At 39.0% G+C, this 23,000-nt stretch overlaps 1 protein-coding gene across 1 annotated transcript in view; it reads left to right on the top strand.

Annotated features, from left to right (window-relative positions):
• Positions 1-14,099, top strand: part of nuak1b (NUAK family, SNF1-like kinase, 1b) — a 78,509-nt gene extending 64,410 nt beyond the window's left edge. The window contains exons 7-8 of the mRNA XM_062035890.1: positions 5,500-5,632; positions 10,491-14,099. Of these exons, the coding sequence (XP_061891874.1) occupies positions 5,500-5,632; positions 10,491-11,581 (1,224 nt within the window). The 3' untranslated portion in view covers positions 11,582-14,099. The remainder of the gene's footprint in view (positions 1-5,499; positions 5,633-10,490) is intronic.
• The last annotated feature ends 8,901 nt before the right edge of the window (positions 14,100-23,000 follow it).

Raw genomic sequence — 23,000 nt, 5'->3', positions numbered from 1 at the left:
ACTGCCCGTTGCCATGGGATGCCATATTAAAAAACTAATCTATAAAACCACTATCGATGTGCAAAATCGTTATTTTCGAATTAAAATTATTTATAACTTCTTACCCACAGGGAAAATGTTAAAATTATGGAATATAACAGAGTCAGATGATTGCCGATTTTGTTGTCAGGAGCCTGAATCCACCCTGCATTTGTTTTGGTATTGTCATATTGTGTCTTTGTTTTGGGTGGAAGTTGAAAAAATGTGTTTAAGGATTGGTTTGTTTATGAAGCTTAATGTGGTTTCTGTTATTTTAGGAGAGTTCATTGACAATCATGATTTAGTCAATTTAATTATAGTACTCGGTAAAATGTTTATTTTTAAGGCCAAAAACAGATATTCACTTAGTATTACTTTCTTTAAAACATTTATTCAGTATTTTCTCATTTTAGAAAGTTACATGGTTGAAAACGATAATGCTGCCAAAAAAAGAGGAGAAGTCCTCAAAGGCTTATTTTGAAAGTATAATTATGTTTATAGATTATATGATATCTGTTGTTGTGTTCCCTAATTTGAGTGACCTGGACATAATCTGGACTGTACATAAATGCTTATTTTGAAAATGTAATTTTGTTTATAAATTATATGCAATCTGTTGTGTTCCCTAATTTTTTCTGTGTACATGAATGAAGGTGTGTGTTGCTGAGTCCGACTTGGACATTATCTGGACTGGGCCTGGTTTAAAAAACCCTTTAAACAAATCTAATTTCATTGACAACCTGGTCTGTTGAAGATAAGGCCCTTTTTTAAAAAATAAAATAAAATAAGATAAATAAATAAAAAACATTTTCTTGGATAAAAAAGAAAGTAAAACAATATATAAAAAATTACATAAAAAATAGTAATTAATGAAAATGTTAGTGGACCAGCAGCCTATACAATCATGTGTGCTTCAGGGACTGTGTCCCTTGCAGATGTCTATGTTGTGGGAACCAGAATATTGTTGGCAGAAAGAAATAACCCCTTTTGTGTGAGTGGGTGTGGATGAGTGTGCATGGGGGAGGTTGTTTGGGTTGATGCACTGATTGAAAGTGTATCTTGTGTTTTAATTTTTATTTTATTTTTTAGAACAGGCCCGCGGGCGACTCATCTGGTCCTTACGGGCGACCTGGTGCCCGCGGGCACCGCGTTGGTGACCCCTGCTCTAAAGGGACTTACATAAAACAAAAGTTGTGAGAAAAACCTTTTACAGTCAAACCTAACCATCCCACTTAGCCTAATTCACTATAATTCCCTATGGGCGTGCTAAAAAACACAGCAGTTCAATTGTAATCGAAAATTACACATCCACAGTTGGTTTGAGGCCACAAATTACAGCAACAGAAAATAGAACAGGACAATAGCGTGTGCCCTCAAACGGTCCAACCAACGGACCAATCGCGAGCAGAGTGCTATGATGCATTCTTGGTGTGCGTCCAGAGCCTTGGAAGGAAGTACACAAGTTTCTTAACTGGTCTTATCTGATTTCCTCTTTGTGTCAGGGCCTCCATTGCGCTCTGCCTGAAAGCCCAGCCTCCAACATCAACACTAACCAGATGCAACGCTCATGTCGTCTTAGCTTCTCTGTCACACATTCCTAATCAGCGAATGGCACCAGGAGCCAGGAAATCACATCTCGGCCATCTCTGCTGGAATCATCTACCTCATGTCGCTGCACCTCGTCATGCTTCAGACACCGGCTCTTATGTAACCGCTTCCTTAGAAAGCCACATTGCATTAGCTCGGCGGTCAGAAAGTCCATGCGTCTGCCTGACGGAGCACAAGAGGCAGAGGAAAAGGATTTATCTGGATGGAAACGAGCCCTTTCCCACCGGGAGCGCTTTGTTATTAGCTCTCGTGAAAGACGTGCCGGTGAGGCGGCACAGTCGACAAAGTGCTTGCGGAGAAGTCATTCGAGTGCTTATTAACGTCAGTGTAATCTCCGAGGCATAGCTTCAAATGTCCGTTCTGACGTTAGACAGAGCTGAGTTCTTTCCACAACATTTATTTTAAACGCCATGAGTCATCAATCACGTAGGGACCGCTAGGTCTCCATTGCATAGCATAACATTCTTAAGCCTACTCTTTGTGATGTACGTACATACAAGGGTGTCCCTATCCGATATTGACATCGGATATTGGTCCGATATCAGCAAAAAGCAAGTATCGGATGGTATCGGCTCACATCTAAAATATCTGCTATAAACTCAGATACAAGAAGTGCGTTTACTTAACATCTAAATGTCCTCCAATAAGAACACAAGGTTTTTCTTGTATTTTAGTGAAGTTATTTAAAGAAGGTAAACATAGTGGCCTACAGGCTGCCAGGAGTTGGCAGATACACAACAGCTAAGCTAAGCACTAGGGGTGTAACGGTACACACAAATTTTGGTTCGGTACATAACTCGGTTTAGAGGTCACGGTTCGGTTCATTTTCGGTACAGTAAGAAAACAACAATATATACATTTTTTGGTTATTTATTTACCAAATTTGTAAACAATGGCTGTATCCTTTTAACATTGGGAACACTATAATAATCCTGCCCACGTTAATCCACATTAAACTGCCTCAAATTGTTGCTCAGATTAAATAAAATGACAAAACTTTTCTTCTACATATAAAAAGTGCAACATTAAACAGTTTCAATTCAACTCATCATGCTTAATTTATTACAGCATTTTGGAAGCCTGTAGTTGATTTTTATTATGTAAATGTTATATTTTTATCAACATGTGATAGCAGGGACCCTGCCATTCAAAACTAGGCTGCTCCATTACTAATGATTAATGTCATTTTAGATTTAAAAAATAGTACAATAGCAATAGGAGAGACTATTCATCCCTGAACACCACGGAGTTCATGTAGGCTTAATGATGCAGTTACATTATTATATCAACTATCAGAGACAGAAACTCTTCATTTAACATAATGTCCTTTTTTGCTGCTTCAACACAGCTCAATCAACACAGAAAAAGGTCAAGTGAAATAACAGACAGACAGGGCTTGGCTGTCCGTAACACACACACACACACACACACACACACGCACACACACACACACACACCGCAAAATGAGCTAACGTTACGCTAAAAGCGAATTAGCCTTCACCTCAAGCCAGGACTGCGAGCGAGCTGAGCTGCCATTTTCTATTTCTAGAAGGTCAACGGGCTCATAGTGATGTTACTAGTAGTAGTTGACTGGGAGGTGTTTATTATAATTTGGGGAGAGTCCGCTGCCTGATGCTTACCTGCTAAGGCTAAGCACTGACTACATGCGCTCTGAATACGCACTGCTGATTGGCTGTTACCGCTCTGAATACGCACTGCTGATTGGCGTTACCGCTCTGTTTGTAACCAATCAGACAGTTGTGTGGGTGGGACAATGCTGGGTGCTGTGTAGAGTACTGACAGAAACAGAGGCAGAAGGAAGCGGGGCGGCTACTTAATATGTTCGTGTGGAAACTCGTTCGGTACACCTCCGAACCAAAACGGTTCAATACAAATACACGTACCGTTACACCCCTACTAAGCACACAATATCACATAAGCTAGACGTAAGTGGCACGTTGCCAAGCGATGCGTCGAGTGAGACGACGAAGGCAGGTTGTATTTAATGATTAAACAAACAAAAAGCGAGAGCAACAGGGAAGTGCTCTGACTGGACAGACTATGAAGGAAACAAAACGAAATGCTGAAACACAGCAAAATCACTCACAAGGAATGTGGAGCAGATGGCGTCCACAAAGTACGTGCGTACTTGAGCTCAGCATGGAAAGAATCGTTAATCGTGACCACTGAATAATGTCCTGACAACCAAACGCTGTCGCAAGCTCAACTTATATACTGCTAATTTCAAACAGAAAACAGGTGAGTGGAAAAGAGCTCAAAGGCAGGCGTAAAGCTTCTGCAGGAAAGAGGAAAACAGGAAGTGAAAAACCACAAAATAAGAGCGCAAGACGAGAACTAAAACGACACCCAGAAAATTATCAAGAAACTCAAAATAAGGCACGGCGTGGTGTGACAAGCCGTGTCCTTAATTGAACAATATTGCAGTATAAAACACGTTTGTCCATATAAACCAGTATTTAATAATTATAGTTACATATTACTTACAGATACAAAGTCTCCAAGGCAGACGTGTATTCGAAAGCATCCAGTAACAAACATGTCTGGGTTCATTCAACTTACTGCATCGTTGGCATTACTTAATGAATTATTTTGACCACAAGGTGTTGACAAAAAACAAATGACCACTCCTCTTGAACTTAAAGGAGAACTGCACTTGTTTTGGAATGTTGCCTTTCGTTCACAATCATTATGAGAGACAAGAACACACGTCTTTTTTTTTTTTTTTAGGATTTTATAGATGATATAAAACGCTTCAAAGATGCAATTCACTGAGTCCCCCACTGTAGCCTTCAAAGCCTCTAAAACAACTTCAAAACCCTCCATCAATGTTTTATATACGCACTGCAAGTATGTACAGTATACAATGTAGTAACAGACAGCTTCATAACAATATGTAATATGTACAATATACACACTGCAAGTATATATATACAGTCGTGTTCAAAAGTTTACATAGACTTGTAAAGAACATAATGTCATGGCGGTCTTGAGTTTCCAATCATTTCTACAACTCTTATTTTTTGTGATAGAGTGATTGGAGCACATACTTGTTGGTCACAAAAAACATTCATGAAGTTATGAATTTATTATGGGTTTACTGAAAATGTGACCAAATCTGCTGGGTCAAAAGTATACATACAGCAATGTTAATATTTGCTTACATGTCCCTTGGCAAGTTTCACTGGAATAAGGTGCTTTTGGTAGCCATCCACAAGCTTCTGCTTGAATTTTTGACCACTCCTCTTGACAAAATTGGTGCAGTTCAGCTAAATTTGTTGGTTGTCTGACATGGAGTTGTTTCTTCAGCATTGTCCACACATATAAATCAGGACTGTGGGAAGGCCAGTCTAAAACCTTAATTGTAGCCTGATTTAGCCATTCCTTTACCACTTTTGACGTGTGTTTGGGGCCATTGTCCTGTTGGAACACCCAACTGCACCCAAGACCCAACCTCCGGGCTGATGATTTTAGGTTGTCCTGAAGAATTTGGAGGTAATCCTCCTTTTTCATTGTCCCATTTACTCTCTGTAAAGCACCAGTTCCAGTGGCATGATAGGCGTGGTGTTCCTGGGATTAAAGGCTACCTACCTTTTCTCCTCCAAACATATTGCTGGGCAGTGTGGCCAAACAGCTCAATTTTGGTTTCATCTGACATCACATGGACAAAGATAAGACCTTCTGGAGGAAAGTTCTGTGGTCAGATGAAACAAAAATTTAAGCTGTTGAAACGGAAATGGAAAATAGGTCGTTGACGAGAACTAAGACAAAAGATTTCAGTCAACAAAGGGACATGGGTATCAGGAGTCCCTAATACAAACATCTAACGGGGTGGACTTTGTCTTGTTTCCCCAGGTGGACAGTTGGGCTCTGGGGGTGCTGCTGTACACACTGGTGTACGGAACCATGCCGTTCGACGGCGGCGACCATAAGAACCTCATTCGGCAGATTAGCAACGGCGAATACAAGGAGCCCACACAGTCCTCAGGTACTGCAAAATCCACTCACAGTCCTACTCACCATTGATGCTAATAACGTGGGCTACTACAAGTTACTCTATCTGGCACCTGCTCATTTGATGATAAATAGATTACAAATGACTAACGCACATGCTAACGATATCTTAGCAGTATTATGCTCCACATTGTCAGTTTTCTTGCTGCCCTCAGTCTCCTCTTGGATACAGGCATTTGAAATGTCTGTGAAAATGCAGGAATCCGCATTTTTAAACATAATTTTTCACGTCAAAATACCACTTCCGCCTTTTTTAAAATGAAAGAAATACTATCCAAACAACATTTTTGGAACGCTCTTCTCAGTCGCATGTAGTCGCTGTTCTGTTCCTCTTGCCTAAGTTGCAGGACCAGCTAATATGATTGGCAGCAGAGTAGACAGCCGTCAACGTTGTCGTCTCATACGACAACAAGTAAGATAGCCAGAAGGTTAGCTAACTAGCAAGCTTGTTTTCGGTAGAAAATTAAAAGTTAAGACCATGGTTGAGAGCACCGAAACAAGCTCGCTAGTTAGCTAACCATCTGGTTAGCTTACTTGTGGTCATCTCATACGACTACAAATAAGATAGCCAGTTGGTTAGCTAACTAGCAAGCTTGTTTTCGGTAGAAAATTAAAAGTTAAGACCGTGGTTGAGAGCACTGAAACAAGCTCGGTAGTTAGCTAACCATCTGGTTAGCTTATTTGTGGTCGTCTCATACAACAACAAGGAGAGATAGCCAGATGGTTAGCTAACTAGTGTAGTGGATTGTCCGAAGCTTAAACAGGCAACAAAAGTAGTTTAGTACAACAAATTTATTTACCCATTATCAGAAGTGCAGGTTGAATTAAGTTGGCCGTGCAGACAGACCACAAAGAAGACACACACAAGCCAAAATCACTGTCGAGTTCCGGTCTTCTGCCATTTTTTATATGTCTCTTGTGCGTCATTGTTTGTTATCTAATGCGTCAATGTCTTTTGGTTATCCCTATCTGTTCCATAACAACTCGAATCCTTTAGACAGTCAACACATTCTGTAGACAGGTTGGCACGACTTAATATTCACTTTTGTCCCACAACTGGTCCATTCAATGGCACAAAATACAAGAAAATTGAAAATGAGCGGACATTCTTAAAAGACATGCAATATAGGTCAAAGGTCAGAAATTCTACTACACTAGCAAGCTTGTTTTCGGTAGAAAATTAAAAGTTAAGACCATGGTTGAGAGCACCGAAACATGCTCGCTAGTTAGCTAACCATCTGGCTAGCTTACTTGTTGTCGTCTCATATGACATCAAAAATATACGTTCTCGCTGGCTGTTAATAAATACCCTAGAACTACAACTGGTTCGTGACTAGCAGTGTATAGATTGTAATTATCCCGCTGAGCGAATGGAGGCGACAACAAGTAAGCTAGCCAGATTGTTAGCTAACTAGTAAGCTTGTTTCGGTAGAAAATTTAAAGTTAAGACCACGGTTCAGAGCACTGAAACAAGCTCGCTAATTAGCTAACCACCTGAATAGCTTACTTGTTGTCATTTCAGACATCAGATATATACTTTCTTGCTGGCTACTAATAAATACCCTAGAACTACAACTGGTTCGGGACTAACAGTGCTTAGATTGTAATCTTCCCTCAGAACGAATGGAGGCACAACAAGTAAGCTAGCCAGATTGTTAGCTAACTAGGGAGCTTGTTTCGGTAGAAAAATAAAAGTTACGACCACGGTTTAGAGCACCGAAACAAGCTCCCTAATAGGGATGATGTTTGATAAGGAATTATCGAGTTCGAGCCTATTATCGAATCCTCTTATCGAACCGATTCCTTATCGATTCTCTTATCGAGTCCAGATAGGTTGTTGTATATGGAAAAAAACACACAATATTTGGTTTAACAAAAGCTCACTTTTATTATATAATAAAAAAATAAAATCTAATAAATAAATAAATATTGACTGTTACCCACCTAAAAAAATAAAATAAAATAAATAAATATTGACTGTTGTTACCCAAAGTATATTAAGTGGGATTTTTCAGAGAAACAAATATATACAGTAACACAAAAACAAGCTGTCTCTGTGATCACTATAGGTGTATAAATAATAATATAGTGTTAAATAAAATCAGTCCCTTGGGCACAAAACTGAAAATAATACAGCTCTCCAAAAAGTGCACTTCTGCTGCTCTTTGACATAACTGTTTGTTATGATGCTTTGACATTTTTGCACTTTATTTCTTTATTGAAAGAACATTCTATGAAGAGAAAAGGTATTTGCAAATGTGGTTACAATGCTAATAAATGAAAAGTTAAAGATAAAAAAAGAAATACACTTTATTGAGTTAACATTATTTCTTTATGGGGGAAAAATGTTATGAGCTAGAGAATATAACAACTACACTACCCAGCATGCAACGGGAGTTACGAGCATGCGCGGTAGCCCCGAAAAGTGTTGCATGTTGCCACGCTGTGAAAGTAAACGTCAAGAACTCAGCCAACACGCCTCGTCTGCATTATTTATAATTAGACCGACAACACATCTACAGTGTGATTTTGTTTTGTTTACAAGGAAAGAAAAACAAAAGTTAAAAAAGGGAGATATGTTGTATATATATGTATGTGCTGCGGTTGTTTTAAGAACGTTGCGACAGCTGCCGTAAAGGAGGTGCGTTGCTATGTTTCCGGTTGGTCGTAAAAGTGTTGGTCATGTGTTTTACCCTGCTAAAATCTCTCAGTAAAGTTATTCGATGGATTATAGCTTTTGTTTTGAACTTTATTACACCTTGGAGCGCTTTTTCCCGTCCATTGTTTTCCTGCTTTCGCTATCTGCGCCTAATGACTGAGCTACGTGATGTCCCATGGAGCATTTCTGGTCGGGACGGGATTCGAATAAAGAATCAACTCTTTTCCTTTACTATAGTGGTCTCGATAACGGGTACCGGTTCTCAAAAAGTGATTCGAGTCCGAGGACTCGGTTCTTTTCTTATCAAACAACCGGGAAAACCGGTTTCGAGTATCATCCCTACTCCCTAGTTAGCTAACTATCTGGCTATCTTACTTGTTGTCATATGAGATGACAACAAGTAAGATAGCTAAACGTTTAGCTAACTAGCAAGCTTGTTTTCGGTAGAAAGTTAAAAGTTAAGACCATGGTTGAGAGCACCGAAACAAGCTCCCTTGTTAGCTAACCATTTGGTTGTCTTACTTGTTGTCGTCTCATATGGCAACAAATAAGATAGCTTTTAATTTTCTACCGAAACAAACTTGCTAGTTAGCTAACGATGATTAGCATCAGAGTAGACAGCCGTCAACATTGTCATCTCATACGACAACAAGTAAGAGAGCCAGATGGTTAGCTAACTAGCAAGCTTGTTTTCGGTAGAAAGTTAAAAGTTAAGACCATGGTTGAGAGCACCGAAACAAGCTCCCTTGTTAGCTAACCATTTGGTTGTCTTACTTGTTGTCGTCTCATATGGCAACAAATAAGATAGCTTTTAATTTTCTACCGAAACAAACTTGCTAGTTAGCTAACGATGATTAGCATCAGAGTAGACAGCCGTCAACATTGTCATTTCATACGACAACAAGTAAGAGAGCCAGATGGTTAGCTAACTAGCAAGCTTGTTTTCGGTAGAAAATTAAAAGTTGGGACCATGGTTTAGAGCACCGAAACAAGCTCGCTAGTTAGCTAACTATCTGGCTAGCTTACTTGCTGTCACCTCCATTCGCTCTCTGGGATAATTACAATCTAAACACTGTTAGTCCTGAACCAGTTGTAGTTCTAGAGTATTTATTAGTAGCCAGCAAGAAGGTATATTTTTGATGTAAACACGTGTTTTTTTTTGCATGTTATAGAATTCTACGTTAAATTTTCAATGATAATAATGTCAGTAAATGATCTACTAATGAAACAAAAAAATCTGTGGCCAGCCAAAAAAGGTTGGTAGATGAGAATAAAGCAAAAGGTAAAAAATAGTGCAGGAAATGTAGTCTTCCATCCATCCATCCATCTTCTTCCGCTTATCTGAGGTCAGGTCGCGGGGGCAGCAGCCTAAGCAGGGAAGCCCAGACTTCCCTCTCCCCAGCCACTTCGTCCAGCTCCTCCCGGGGGATCCCGAGGCGTTCCCAGGCCAGCCGGGAGAGATAGTCTTCCCAACGTGTCCTGGGTCTTCCCTGTGGCCTCCTACCGGTCGGACGTGCCCGAAACACCTCCAGAGGGAGGCGTTCGGGTGGCATCCTGACCAGATGCCCGAACCACCTCATATGGCTCCTCTCCATGTGGAGGAACAGCGGCTTTACTTTGAGCTCCTCCCGGATGACAGCTTCTCACCCTATCTCTAAGGGAGAGCCCCGCCACCCGGCGGAGGAAACTCATTTCGGCCGCTTGTACCCGTGATCTTGTCCTTTCGGTCATAACCCAAAGCTCATGACCATAGGTGAGGATGGGAACGTAGATCGACCGGTAAATCGAGAGCTTTGCCTTCCTGGCTCAGCTCCTTCTTCACCACAACGGATCGATACAGCGTCCGCATTACTGAAGACGCCGCACCGATCCACTTGTCGATCTCACGATCCACTCTTCCCTCACTAGTGAACAAGACTCTGAGGTACTTGAACTCTTCCACTTGGGGCAAGATCTCCTCCCCAACCCAGAGATGGCACGGAAATGTAGTCTTGATTTTCAAAATGTTCTTTTGGGTTATTTTTTGTGAGTGTGTCTCATTCCGAATGATGCGTTCAATGTGGCATGGTTTTCTCAGCTTCCTTGAGCTGAGTGAACCCCAAACACCTCAAATCGTGCTCTTTTGTTCACGTTGCGTACGGACTGTGTGTCTTACAAATGTTTCCCTTGCTAGACGCGCGGGGACTGATCCGCTGGATGCTAATGGTGAACCCGGAGCGCCGCGCCACTGTTGAAGACATCGCCAACCACTGGTGGGTGAACTGGGGCTGGAAGAACAGCGTGTGCGACTGTGACGCCCAGCACGACCACGGCGGCTCGCCCATGCTGGCCCGCTTTATCGACTGGCAGAACCGCACTGAGCCACGCGGTCCCACCGCCAAACCTGCCGCCTTGCCCCAGCTGCTGCTGCGCCAGAGGCCCAAGAAGTCCAAGAAGGAAAACGTGGAGGAAGGTCAGGCGCACGGCGGGGGCGAGGACAAACCGGGTCTGAAGAGACCAAAGAGTATCTTGAAGACCAGAGTGGCAGAGGAGCAACACTCGGCCAGGATGGAGGAGGCGTCAACGAGCCAGACGGCGGCGGCGGCGGAACGAGCTGAAGGTGGAGGGCACGTCTCCAGTCCCGATCGAGACGGAGAAGAGCCCGCCTTTGGGGGAGGCTCGCCTGCAAAGATGGTGCCCACCCTGCCCAAAAAAGGCATTTTGAAGAACAACCAACAGCGGGAATCAGGGTATTACTCCTCCCCCGAGCGGAGCGAGTCTTCAGAGCTGCTGGGCGGAGCCAGCATGACCGTGCTCGCCACCTCGCCGCCCAAGAGAGCCATGGGAAGAAAGGGCATCCTGAAGCGCAACGGCAAGTACTCCACCTACAGCGGACCCCCCTCCGCCGCCGCCGTGGCCGCCGCCGGAGGTCTGGGTGAGCCCCCTGCGCCGGCCGACTCGGGCCTCTCGCGCAGTCAAAGCCGCCCCTCCAGCATGGTGGGGGAGGACATGTCGCCCGGCAACAAGTGCGCCGAGTGGCATCCCTCTACGCCGCACCGCCGCCCTAACATCCGGGCGTGCGTGTCTGCCGAGAACCTGCTGCACCTGGCCAACTTCAAAGGCTTCCAGGCCGCGCCCACCATCCTCCAGGCGCCCAAGTTCGGACGTGGCCCCAAAACAAAAGGCTCGCCTGGGGACAATTGCAGCTTCTCATTGCTGGGGGACCTGGAGGACATGACTCAGGTGTACCAGCAAGCCCTGGACATTAGCAGCAACCTCACTTAGCACACGGGCGCAGAGGCAGGAAGCGTGTGTGTGTGTGTGTGTGTGTGTGTGTGTGTGTGTGTGTGTGTTTAGGCATTAACGACCAGTGTGTTACTGGGATACACCTTTTGGGAAGTTGAGGTTTTCCAAATAGGGCTGACATCTTGATGGGAATGATATGTTTACCCACCACTCACACACACACACACACACACACACACACACACACACACACACACACACACACACACACACACACACACACACACACACACACACACACACACACACACACACACACACACACACACAGGTGTACACACTCAAGTCCACTTCTCAGGCCAGTGGAAACTTGGTCAGGGCTTTTTGTGAACAGGATGGAGAGGGGAGTTGGCAGCAACACAAGCCACCCAAGTGTGTGTGTGTGTGTGTGAGTGTGTGTGTGTTCCCCTTTGTCACTCCCCTGCGTTCCCACATGTTTACATATCCAACCAGAAGCGTAGATTCCCACCCATTCAGAGTTTACAAAAGCACCTTTGATTAATACACACAGAGCACACGCTTTTGTGATCTTTTTATTTTGGAAAGAAAAACCAACCAACCAGGGTCGTATTCTAAAAGTTGATCATTATTTATTATTATTTGCCTCGCTTTGTTTTGTTTTGATTTGTGGGCAGAACTTGATGTTGGGTGTTGGCTGTTACCGGAGTCCATATAGTAATGAATATCATTATTGATGCTATATAATTAGCAGATATATCCAACTATGTTGGCAAGTATTTTGCCCTACAGTACTACATAGTTGCAGTTATTCATAATATAGTACTATTGCGTTATTTTTCCAGCAATATAAAAAATTGTGTGCTACCACACGTACGTTACACCATCTGTGATACGGAGAACACTGCATTTTTCCGACGAGACCAATACACGGTGATTGTGCGATATTTGGAAGAAGACACTATCATTTCACAGCACAGTTATTGTACGATACATGGCGATCATCTGCGATACTAAATAATCACACAGCACGTGCAACACAAAGTGATATCTTTATAACCTAGAAAGAGTATGTTTTCGTAAAGCCTGTAAACCACCTCAGAAAGGGACTCTTTCTAATAACATCGATTGTAGGACGTATCGGAAGAAAAACAACGTACAAAACATCACGATATTTGTATTTAATCCGACAATACCGATATCAAAATATAGCAATGGGCGAAAGGGTATTTTTTTTTCCAACAATACCGATATTATATGGATTACGTAACAAACATCGCTATATCAACGCAACCGATTATCATTATACATCGATAGTATGATACAGTTGAAGAAAGCTTTTTTACGATGTATTACTGAAAAAGGACCAGCAACACCCACATCACAATTCAGCCATTGCAGAATATACCGTAATCGTAATACCCAACAATACCAACACAGTAACGGTGTCATATTTTTGGAAGAATGACACGTGTCTTATGTTAAGGAGAACGAAAAATCGAAGGAAACTGTACGATACATCACAATGTCCATAATGCTGATATCACGATACAGCTATTGTGTGATATATCGGAAGAACACAACTCACAGGAGAGTCACAACAAGTCAAAAATGACCATTACATCGACTACTTGTATCGATACTGTACACAATGTTTGGTCCCACCCCTACTTTATACGTAGGAATTGCCTTTTTTTCGTAATTGTGCGTCAATACCCGCCGAGCCAAACCAAATGGTGAGGTTTTTTTTTTTAAGGGGCTTCAAAGGTCAGCACATTGTAGCGGTGCTTGAATGACTGCCCCCTGCTGGTGCGGAGTTGTCGGACATGTCATGTTTGACGAGAGAGCTCAGCTTACAGCTTTGACACGGTCGGCGCTCCACCCGTGTACACTCGGCCGCCGCGTCGGGCGAGCACAATCAGCCAGCTGTTGTTTGAGAGGAAGTGGATTTAAATGGAAGAGGGAGAGGCGGAGGTTGAGAGATGGAAATGTAAAAGGAAGTGAGAAGAAATAAGGGCTGTTCAACTGGCAAGGAGCCAAATCCTGCATGTTAAATGTCATCAAACTGGCGCTCTCGGCAGTAAGTTCCTACAAACTGTAGTCATAACGGCCCCGTTTACACTGCACACCAAATTGGATTATTTTTTACCTTCAAGGGACACAGATCTGATTTTTTTTTTTTTAAATCTTTTAATCAGATTCAGGCCACAACAGGAGGTAGTCTTGAATCCCATTGGAATCTGATCTTTTCAAATGTGACTTCAGTCTAAACGCAATGTGACCCGAATGTGATTTTTTTTCGTCGTCTTTGGGCGAGCTACGTTACTCGTGTGCGCCGGAAAGACAGTGTCGCCAGTGGAAATGGATATTTCATCATCCGGTTTCAGTTTTTATTTAAGACGACCAAATTTTCAGTGCATCACTTGTAAATAGCGCACAAATAAATCTATATGTAATATACGAATATATGTTTTGATTCAGAAGAAATAGCAATTGTTGAAAGACCGGAATTGACGCTGTGACACATTTGTTTACATGTGAGTTGATTTTTTTTTCTTCCATATATATATATATATATATATATATATATATATATATATATATATATATATATATATATATATATATATATATATATATATATATATATATATATATATATATATATATATATATATATATATACAGGTATATATATAAATAAATATATATATATGTATATATATAAATAAATAAATATATATATATATGTATATATATACATATATGTATATATATATAAATAAATATATATATATGTATATATATAAATAAATATATATATATATATATATATATATATATATATATATATATATATATATATATATATATATATATATATATATATATATATATATATATATATATATATATATGTATGTATATAAATAAATAAATAAACAAATATATATATACACTACCGTTCAAAAGTTTGGGGTCACATTGGAATGTCCTTATTTTTCAATGAAGATAACTTTAAACTAGTCCTAACTTTAAAGAAATACACTCTATACATTGCTAATGTGGTAAATGACTATTCTAGCTGCAAATGTCTGGTTTTTGGTGCAATATCTACATAGGTGTATAGAGGCCCATTTCCAGCAACTATCACTCCAGTGTTCTAATGGTACAATGTGTTTGCTCATTGGCTCAGAAGGCTAATTGATGTTTAGAAAACCCTTGTGCAATCATGTTCACACATATGAAAACAGAAGCTACAAAACTGACCTTCCTTTGAGCAGATTGAGTTTCTGGAGCATCACATTTGTGGGGTCAATTAAACGCTCAAAATGGCCAGAAAAAGAGAACTTTCATCTGAAACTCGACAGTCTATTCTTGTTCTTAGAAATGAAGGCTATTCCACAAAATTGTTTGGGTGACCCCAAACTTTTGAACGGTAGTGTATATATATATATATATATATATATATATATATATATATATATATATATATATATATATATATATATATATATATATATATATATATATATATATATATATATATATATACATATACAAAAATAAAATAAATCTTCCGTGGATCCACGCTGATATCCGTGTCTCCTCTACTTAACAGCCATAAAAATATGACAAATACATAGAATTATTTACAGAACAAGCCAAACGTTTGGACACACCTTCTCATTCAATGCGTTTTCTTTATTTTCATGACTATTTACATTGTAGATTGTCACAGAAGGCATCAAAACTGTGAATGAACACATGTGGAGTTATGTACTTAACAAAAAAAAAAAAGGGAAACAACTGAAAACATGTTTTATATTCCAGTTTCTTCAAAATAGCCACCCTTTGCTCTGATCACTGCTTTGCACACTCTTGGCGTTCTCTCGATGAGCTTCAAGAGGTAGTCACCTGAAACGGGTTTCACTTCACAGGTGTGCCTTATCAGGGTTGATTAGTGGAATCTCTTGCTTTATCAGTCGTGTTGTGCATGAGAAGGTGTGTCCAAACTTTTGACCTATACTGTACATCCATACATACATTATATTACTTCACTTTAAATTCACCTAAAAATCACTTAATTTTTAAGGTGTCGCAACTTATTTTATTTTGTAGTAGTGACAACGTCCTCCCGGTCAACTTCTTTTCTTTTGACTTCATCAAAGTGTGCATGCAAGTGACTTGGAGGCGACATTGGGGCCTGTGTGCATTTACACCGGAGTCTGATAAAAAAAAAAATCACATTTTACTCGCAGTGTAAACAGTCTGCTGTTTAAAAAATTCAAATTTGGGCCACTTTGGCCTGCAGTGTAAACGTAGTCTTTGACTCTGGAACAAATTGAGTTGAACGGCCCTGTTCGAGAAGGTTTTTAAATACAAAGGAAAGGCGGATGGTAAAGTAGATTAAAGAAAGTGAGTCGAATGTTTTTTGTTTGCAAACCAAAGATGTGATGAAGCTTTGACATCATTCATGGGAGCCATGCATTTTTTTCTTCTTTGACGTGGGAATCCACACCGGTGTATAAAATCATCCACCATGGCTTTTTTTTAAACAACCTCAGGATTCCTTGTATTTTTACACAGCTTGACTTGAGGGGGGAAGAGACAAAAAACACAATAAAAAGCCAAATGGGAGATTGGTATCACCCTAAAAATGTCAGGAAAAATGGGCCCCGAATTGGATGAATGTGCTGGTGTGACGGAAGAAAGGCTCTGCTCTGACACATTGAGTATTGTATTCTATTCTGTTGCCTTTTTTTGTATTGTGTGTTATTGTCAACTGGATTCACAGTGATATAATTATACTATGTTAGTATTTTTCTTTTATTACGCTCTGTTTTTGATTTTTACAAAATATAAGAATTTTTTTATCTTTTTTTCTAGTTTTTTTTTTTTTTTTGGTGTCAGCGGAAAAATTGCTCGAAGTGTTTCGGTGTCAGTTTTTAAAGAAACAACAGAATGTTTAATTTGCCAAAGCACGCATATCCAAATTGCTGGAAGCTACTAAAGACAAAAACACAAAAAAGGTGATGATTAAACTGGAATGACATGTTAGCAAGCAGGAAGTAGACTCTTAGGACAACTTGACTGGATATTAATATGACAATAATATAATGATTATATTATTTAAGTATTCTTTTTTTTCTCATTTACTCTTGTTGCCATGTTTTTCATTTGTTAGGTGAATCCTGGACTGCCAAAGTGGATTTAAAAGTTGTGTGCCTTTGGTATCTTTTATGTACTTGGTTTTTTTTGATAATGATTATCAATGTGGTTTTTTTTATACTTGTATTTATTGGTGATGAAGCCATTTATATTGGTGCCTGTGTGGGAAAACATCTAATTAGAAGTCAGCATCATCTCATTGTGGAGGCAGTTAGTCACAAATTATACAGATGTAAAATGTCTTAATGAACTGTTCCATCAGCACAATCATCTCCTGTGCCACAACAAATAAATGGATTTGGAACGATACATCTTCATACTGTCTTTTCTTTATTATTTCACCTACATTTGCCCTCGGTTTTTCAAAACATGTAGTCTAAAAGTCTAAATACAAGGTCAAGCAATATCAATTATTTGTTTTAATAATTGCTTTGTTCTTCAACTCAGTCTTGGATTAATGATTCTCAATGTTTTTAAGTACTTGGCTCTCCAAGTACCACCATACTGACATCCTTAAAATACAGTAGTGTAGTAGACCTAAGTATTCATCAAGTACCACCATACTGACAACATTAAAATACAGTAGTGTAGTAGACCTAAGTATTCATTAAGTACCACCATACTGACATCCTTAAAATACAGTAGTGTAGTAGACCTAAGTATTCATCAAGTACCACCATACTGACAACATTAAATACAGTAGTGTAGTAGACCTAAGTATTCATTAAGTACCACCATAATGACCAACATTAAAATACAGTAGTGTAGTAGACCTACGTATTCATTAAGTACCACCATAATGACCAACAATAAAATACAGTAGTGTAGTAGACCTAAGTTTAGATTAAGTACCACCATAATGACAACATTAAAATACAGTAGTATAGTAGACCTAAGTATTCATTAAGTACCACCATAATGACCAACAATAAAATACAGTAGTGTAGTAGACCTAAGTATTCATCAAGTACCACCATGATGACCAACATTAAATTACAGTAGTATAGTAGACCTAAGTATTCATTAAGTACCACCATACTGACATCCTTAAAATACAGTAGTGTAGTAGACCTAAGTATTCATCAAGTACCACCATACTGACAACATTAAATACAGTAGTGTAGTAGACCTAAGTATTCATTAAGTACCACCATAATGACCGACATTAAAATAGAGTAGTGTAGTAGACCTAAGTATTCATTAAGTACCACCATAATGACCAACAATAAAATACAGTAGTGTAGTAGACCTAAGTTTAGATTAAGTACCACCATAATGACAACATTAAAATACAGTAGTATAGTAGACCTAAGTATTCATTAAGTACCACCATAATGACCAACAATAAAATACAGTAGTGTAGTAGACCTAAGTATTCATCAAGTACCACCATGATGACCAACATTAAATTACAGTAGTATAGTAGACCTAAGTATTCATTAAGTACCACCATACTGACAACATTAAAATACAGTAGTGTAGTAGACCTAAGTATTCATTAAGTACCACCATAATGACCATCAATAAAATACAGTTGTGTAGTAGACCTAAGTATTCATCAAGTACCACCATACTGACAACATTAAAATACAGTTGTGTAGTAGACCTACACTACCGTTCAAAAGTTTGGGGTCACATTGGAATGTCCTTATTTTTCAATGAAGATAACTTTAAACTAGTCTTAACTTTAAAGAAATACACTCTATACATTGCTAATGTGGTAAATGACTATTCTAGCTGCAAATGTCTGGTTTTTGGTGCAATATCTACATAGGTGTATAGAGGCCCATTTCCAGCAACTATCACTCCAGTGTTCTAATGGTACAATGTGTTTGCTCATTGGCTCAGAAGGCTAATTGATGATTAGAAAACCCTTGTGCAATCATGTTCACACATCTGAAAACAGTTTGGCTCATTACAGAAGCTACAAAACTGACCTTCCTTTGAGCAGATTGAGTTTCTGGAGCATCACATTTGTGGGGTCAATTAAACGCTCAAAATGGCCAGAAAAAGAAAACTTTCATCTGAAACTCGACAGTCTATTCTTGTTCTTAGAAATGAAGCCTATTCCACAAAATTGTTTGGGTGACCCCAAACTTTTGAACGGTAGTGTAAGTATTCATTAAGTACCACCATAATGACCAACATTAAGATACAGTAGTGTAGTAGACCTAAGTATTCATTAAGTACCACCATAATGACCAACAATAAAATACAGTAGTGTAGTAGACCTAAGTATTCATTAAGTACCACCATAATGACAACATTAAAATACAGTAGTGTAGTAGACCTAAGTATTCATCAAGTACCACCATGATGACCAACATTAAATTACAGTAGTATAGTAGATCTAAGTATTCATTAAGTACCACCATAATGACCATCAATAAAATACAGTAGTGTAGTAGACCTAAGTATTCATCAAGTACCACCATGATGACCAACATTAAATTACAGTAGTATAGTAGATCTAAGTATTCATTAAGTACCACCATAATGACCATCAATAAAATACAGTAGTGTAGTAGACCTAAGTATTCATCAAGTACCACCATGATGACCAACATTAAATTACAGTAGTATAGTAGATCTAAGTATTCATTAAGTACCACCATAATGACCATCAATAAAATACAGTAGTATAGTAGACCTAGGTATTCATTAAGTACCACCATAATGACCAACAATAAAATACAGTAGTGTAGTAGACCTAAGTATTCATTAAGTACCACCATAATGACAACATTAAAATGCAGTAGTGTAGTAGACCTAAGTATTCATTAAGTACAACCATAATGAACACATTAAAATACAGTAGTGTAGTAGACCTAAGTATTCATCAAGTACCACCATAATGACCAACAATAAAATACAGTAGTGTAGTAAACCTAAGTATTCATCAAGTACCACCATAATGACCAACATTAAAATACAGTAGTGTATTAGACCTAAGTATTCATTAAGTACCACCATAATGACCAACATTAAAATACAATAGTGTAGTAGACCTAAGTATTCATTAAGTACCACCATAATGACCAACATTAAAATACAGTAGTGTAGTAGACCTAAGTATACATTAAGTACCACCATAATGACCAACATTAAAATACAGTAGTGTAGTAGACCTAAGTATACATTAAGTACCACCATAATGACCAACATTAAAATACAATAGTGTAGTAGACCTAAGTATTCATTAAGTACCACCATAATGACCAACATTAAAATACAGTAGTGTAGTAGACCTAAGTATTCATTAAGTACCACCATAATGACCAACATTAAAATACAGTAGTGTAGTAGACCTAAGTATTCATTAAGTACCACCATAATGACAACGTTAAAATACAGTAGTGCAGTAGACCTAAGTATTCATCAAGTACCACCATAATGACAACATTAAATTACAGTAGTATAGTAGACCTAGGTATTCATTAAGTACCACCATAATGACCAACAATAAAATACAGTAGTGTAGTAGACATAAGTATTCATTAAGTACCACCATAATGACCAACATTAAAATACAGTAGTGTAGTAGACCTAAGTATTCATTAAGTACCACCATAATGACCAACATTAAAATACAGTAGTGTAGTAGACCTAAGTATTCATTAAGTACCACCATAATGACAACATTAAAATACAGTAGTGTAGTAGACCTAAGTATTCATTAAGTACCACCATAATGACCAACATTAAAATACAGTAGTGTATTAGACCTAAGTATTCATTAAGTACAACCATAATGAACACATTAAAATACAGTAGTGTAGTAAACCTAAGTATTCATCAAGTACCACCATAATGACCAACAATAAAATACAGTAGTGTAGTAGACCTAAGTATTCATTAAGTACCACCATAATGACCAACATTAAAATACAGGAGTGCAGTAGACCTAAGTAATCATTAAGTACCACCATACTGACCAACATTAAAATGCAGTAGTGTAGTAGACCTAAGTATTCATTAAGTACCACCATAATGACCAACATTAAAATACAGTAGTGTAGTAGACCTAAGTAATCATTAAGTACCACCATAATGACCAACATTAAAATGCAGTAGTGTAGTAAACGTAAGTATTCATTAAGTACCACCATAATGACCAACAATAAAATACAGGAGTGTAGTAGACCAGTTTTATAACACACCTCACGGTGCAACCTGGACACATCATCAGTGATTCTCCCGGGGTCATAGGGTGTTTCGGGTCTTAATCAAACACCCTCACCCGGGCGACCCAGCCGAGGGTGATCAGTCCCTCGACTTGTGTCCAGGTAGCGCTCTACGCCACGCGTCCCCCCTCTGACGGTCTGCTTTGGGGTTGCGCCGGTGGTGCTTGGAGGTTCTGGGCACTGTGGGGAGTGTCCGGGCCTGGATCCTCCTCCGTCTCATCAGGTGCCGTACAGGGTACTGGCACTGTGCGTTGCACCACGGGTTTCCCACAACTCCCACATTTTTTTATCTGATTCAAACTGTTCCAACTTCAAAATATTCAGCCTGTTCAGGTATTGTGTGCTCTACTTCAACAATTCTAAAAAAAAAAAATCCAGGATTTCAGTTCAACTTCATTCAGCATTGGAGCATTCACACGCAATTCCTTCAGGAAGTGCCTCATCTAGTTGTGTGAATGCTCCAAGGCATTCACACATATGGTTTTTGTTGCGTGGACCAGCTCTTCCTCCCAGGGAATCTAAATTACTGGTCAATCCCAAGTTCTTTCGATGACATATATGCTGAGTAAGAAGGACCACCAAGACAGAATTGGAATATTATCAAGTTTTACTAAAGCTTTAGGAGACCACCTTAACCAATACATTCATATCGGCTACTCTAGTTGATCTGACATTCAAACAGAAAAGCCAACTCCTTGCACACAAAGAAAGCCCCCATTTCTCCCCCTCACAACACTGATAAGGAAAAGAGTGGGGGTTGTATTTCACATTCCAATGGTTAAGACACTAAACAGGCATCTGAGGACAAAAAAGAAACTGGTAGAATATACAAAGGAAAAGTACTAGCTACTCTAAACATGGCTATGTAAAAAGAAAGAACTCTTAAACATACAGGTATATGCATCCTCCACATTTTCTACACCAAAATGCATCTATTTATTATTGTGTGAATGCTCCAAATGATTCCTTTACTTCTTCTTCTCCAGATTTTAGCGCGCTCTACCTTCCACATTTTTCATCCGATTCAAACCGTTCCAACTTCAAACTGTTCAGCCTATTCGGGAGTCCTGTCCCATTTATTTCAACGGGAATTTCCCCAAAATTGGGGAATTTCTGGAAAAGTGGGAATTTTTTTGGAAAATGGTAAAAAAAAAAACTTGAATGGTCTGAATGAGTTGAAATGATTGGTGTTGATCATTTTCAAATCGGTGGAGAAATGTTGAAGTAGTAACATGTTGAATTGAGAAATTGTATTACGAATTCCTGGAATTTCGGGAAAACTTGGTATTTTTCCAGTTAAAAAAAATAATAATTTTTTTGTCTTAATTAAGAGGAATGTTTTGACAGTGGAACAGTTGAAGTGGGTTGAAAAATGTGGGAGGAGTAGTCGCCAGAAAAAAGGGTGGAAATAGGGCTTTGGAAAACCAGAAACTCTGGAAAATCCTGGAATTTTTTTTAACTTGGAAAAATGATCGTTTGAATTTCAAGAATGGTGGAATGTGTTGAAGGTGCAATGTTTTGAAAATGTGGAAATGGTGAAAGTTTGAAAAATGGCCAATTCATTTTGAATGGGAAAAATGTCCCGGAAAAGCAAAAATTCTGGGAAATCAGGGAATTTTTGGAATTTGTCAAGGGAAAGCCCGCAATTCCAGAATAGGCTGAACAGTTTGAAGTTGGAGTGGTTTTGAATCAAATGAAAAATGTGGAAGGAAAGAAAAATAAATAGATGCATTTTGGTGTAGAAAAACCATATGTGTGTTCACACAATTAGGATCATACACACTTTTAGCTTATATACAACATGGCTGCCAACCATTACACTGCAAAAACTGAAATCTAAGTAAGATTAAATATCTCAAATAAGGGTGATATCTGCTTATTTTCTGTCTGATAAGATAATATATTCTCAAGATAACGGCACTAGCATTTACATAATTTAAGAATATTTTTCAACATATTGAGCAAAAAGGTCTCTCTTTTTTTTCTACCAAGAAAAGTGCACTTGTTATTAGTGAGAATATACTTATTTTAAGGTATTTTTGGGTTCATTGAAGTTAGCTAATTTTACTTTAAGTCTTGACAAG

This window comes from Entelurus aequoreus, linkage group LG24 (assembly GCF_033978785.1).
Source record: "Entelurus aequoreus isolate RoL-2023_Sb linkage group LG24, RoL_Eaeq_v1.1, whole genome shotgun sequence".
NCBI lineage: Eukaryota > Metazoa > Chordata > Actinopteri > Syngnathiformes > Syngnathidae > Entelurus > Entelurus aequoreus.
Note: the sequence above shows the minus strand (reverse complement) of the source record. Positions and strands in the feature narration are given on the sequence as shown.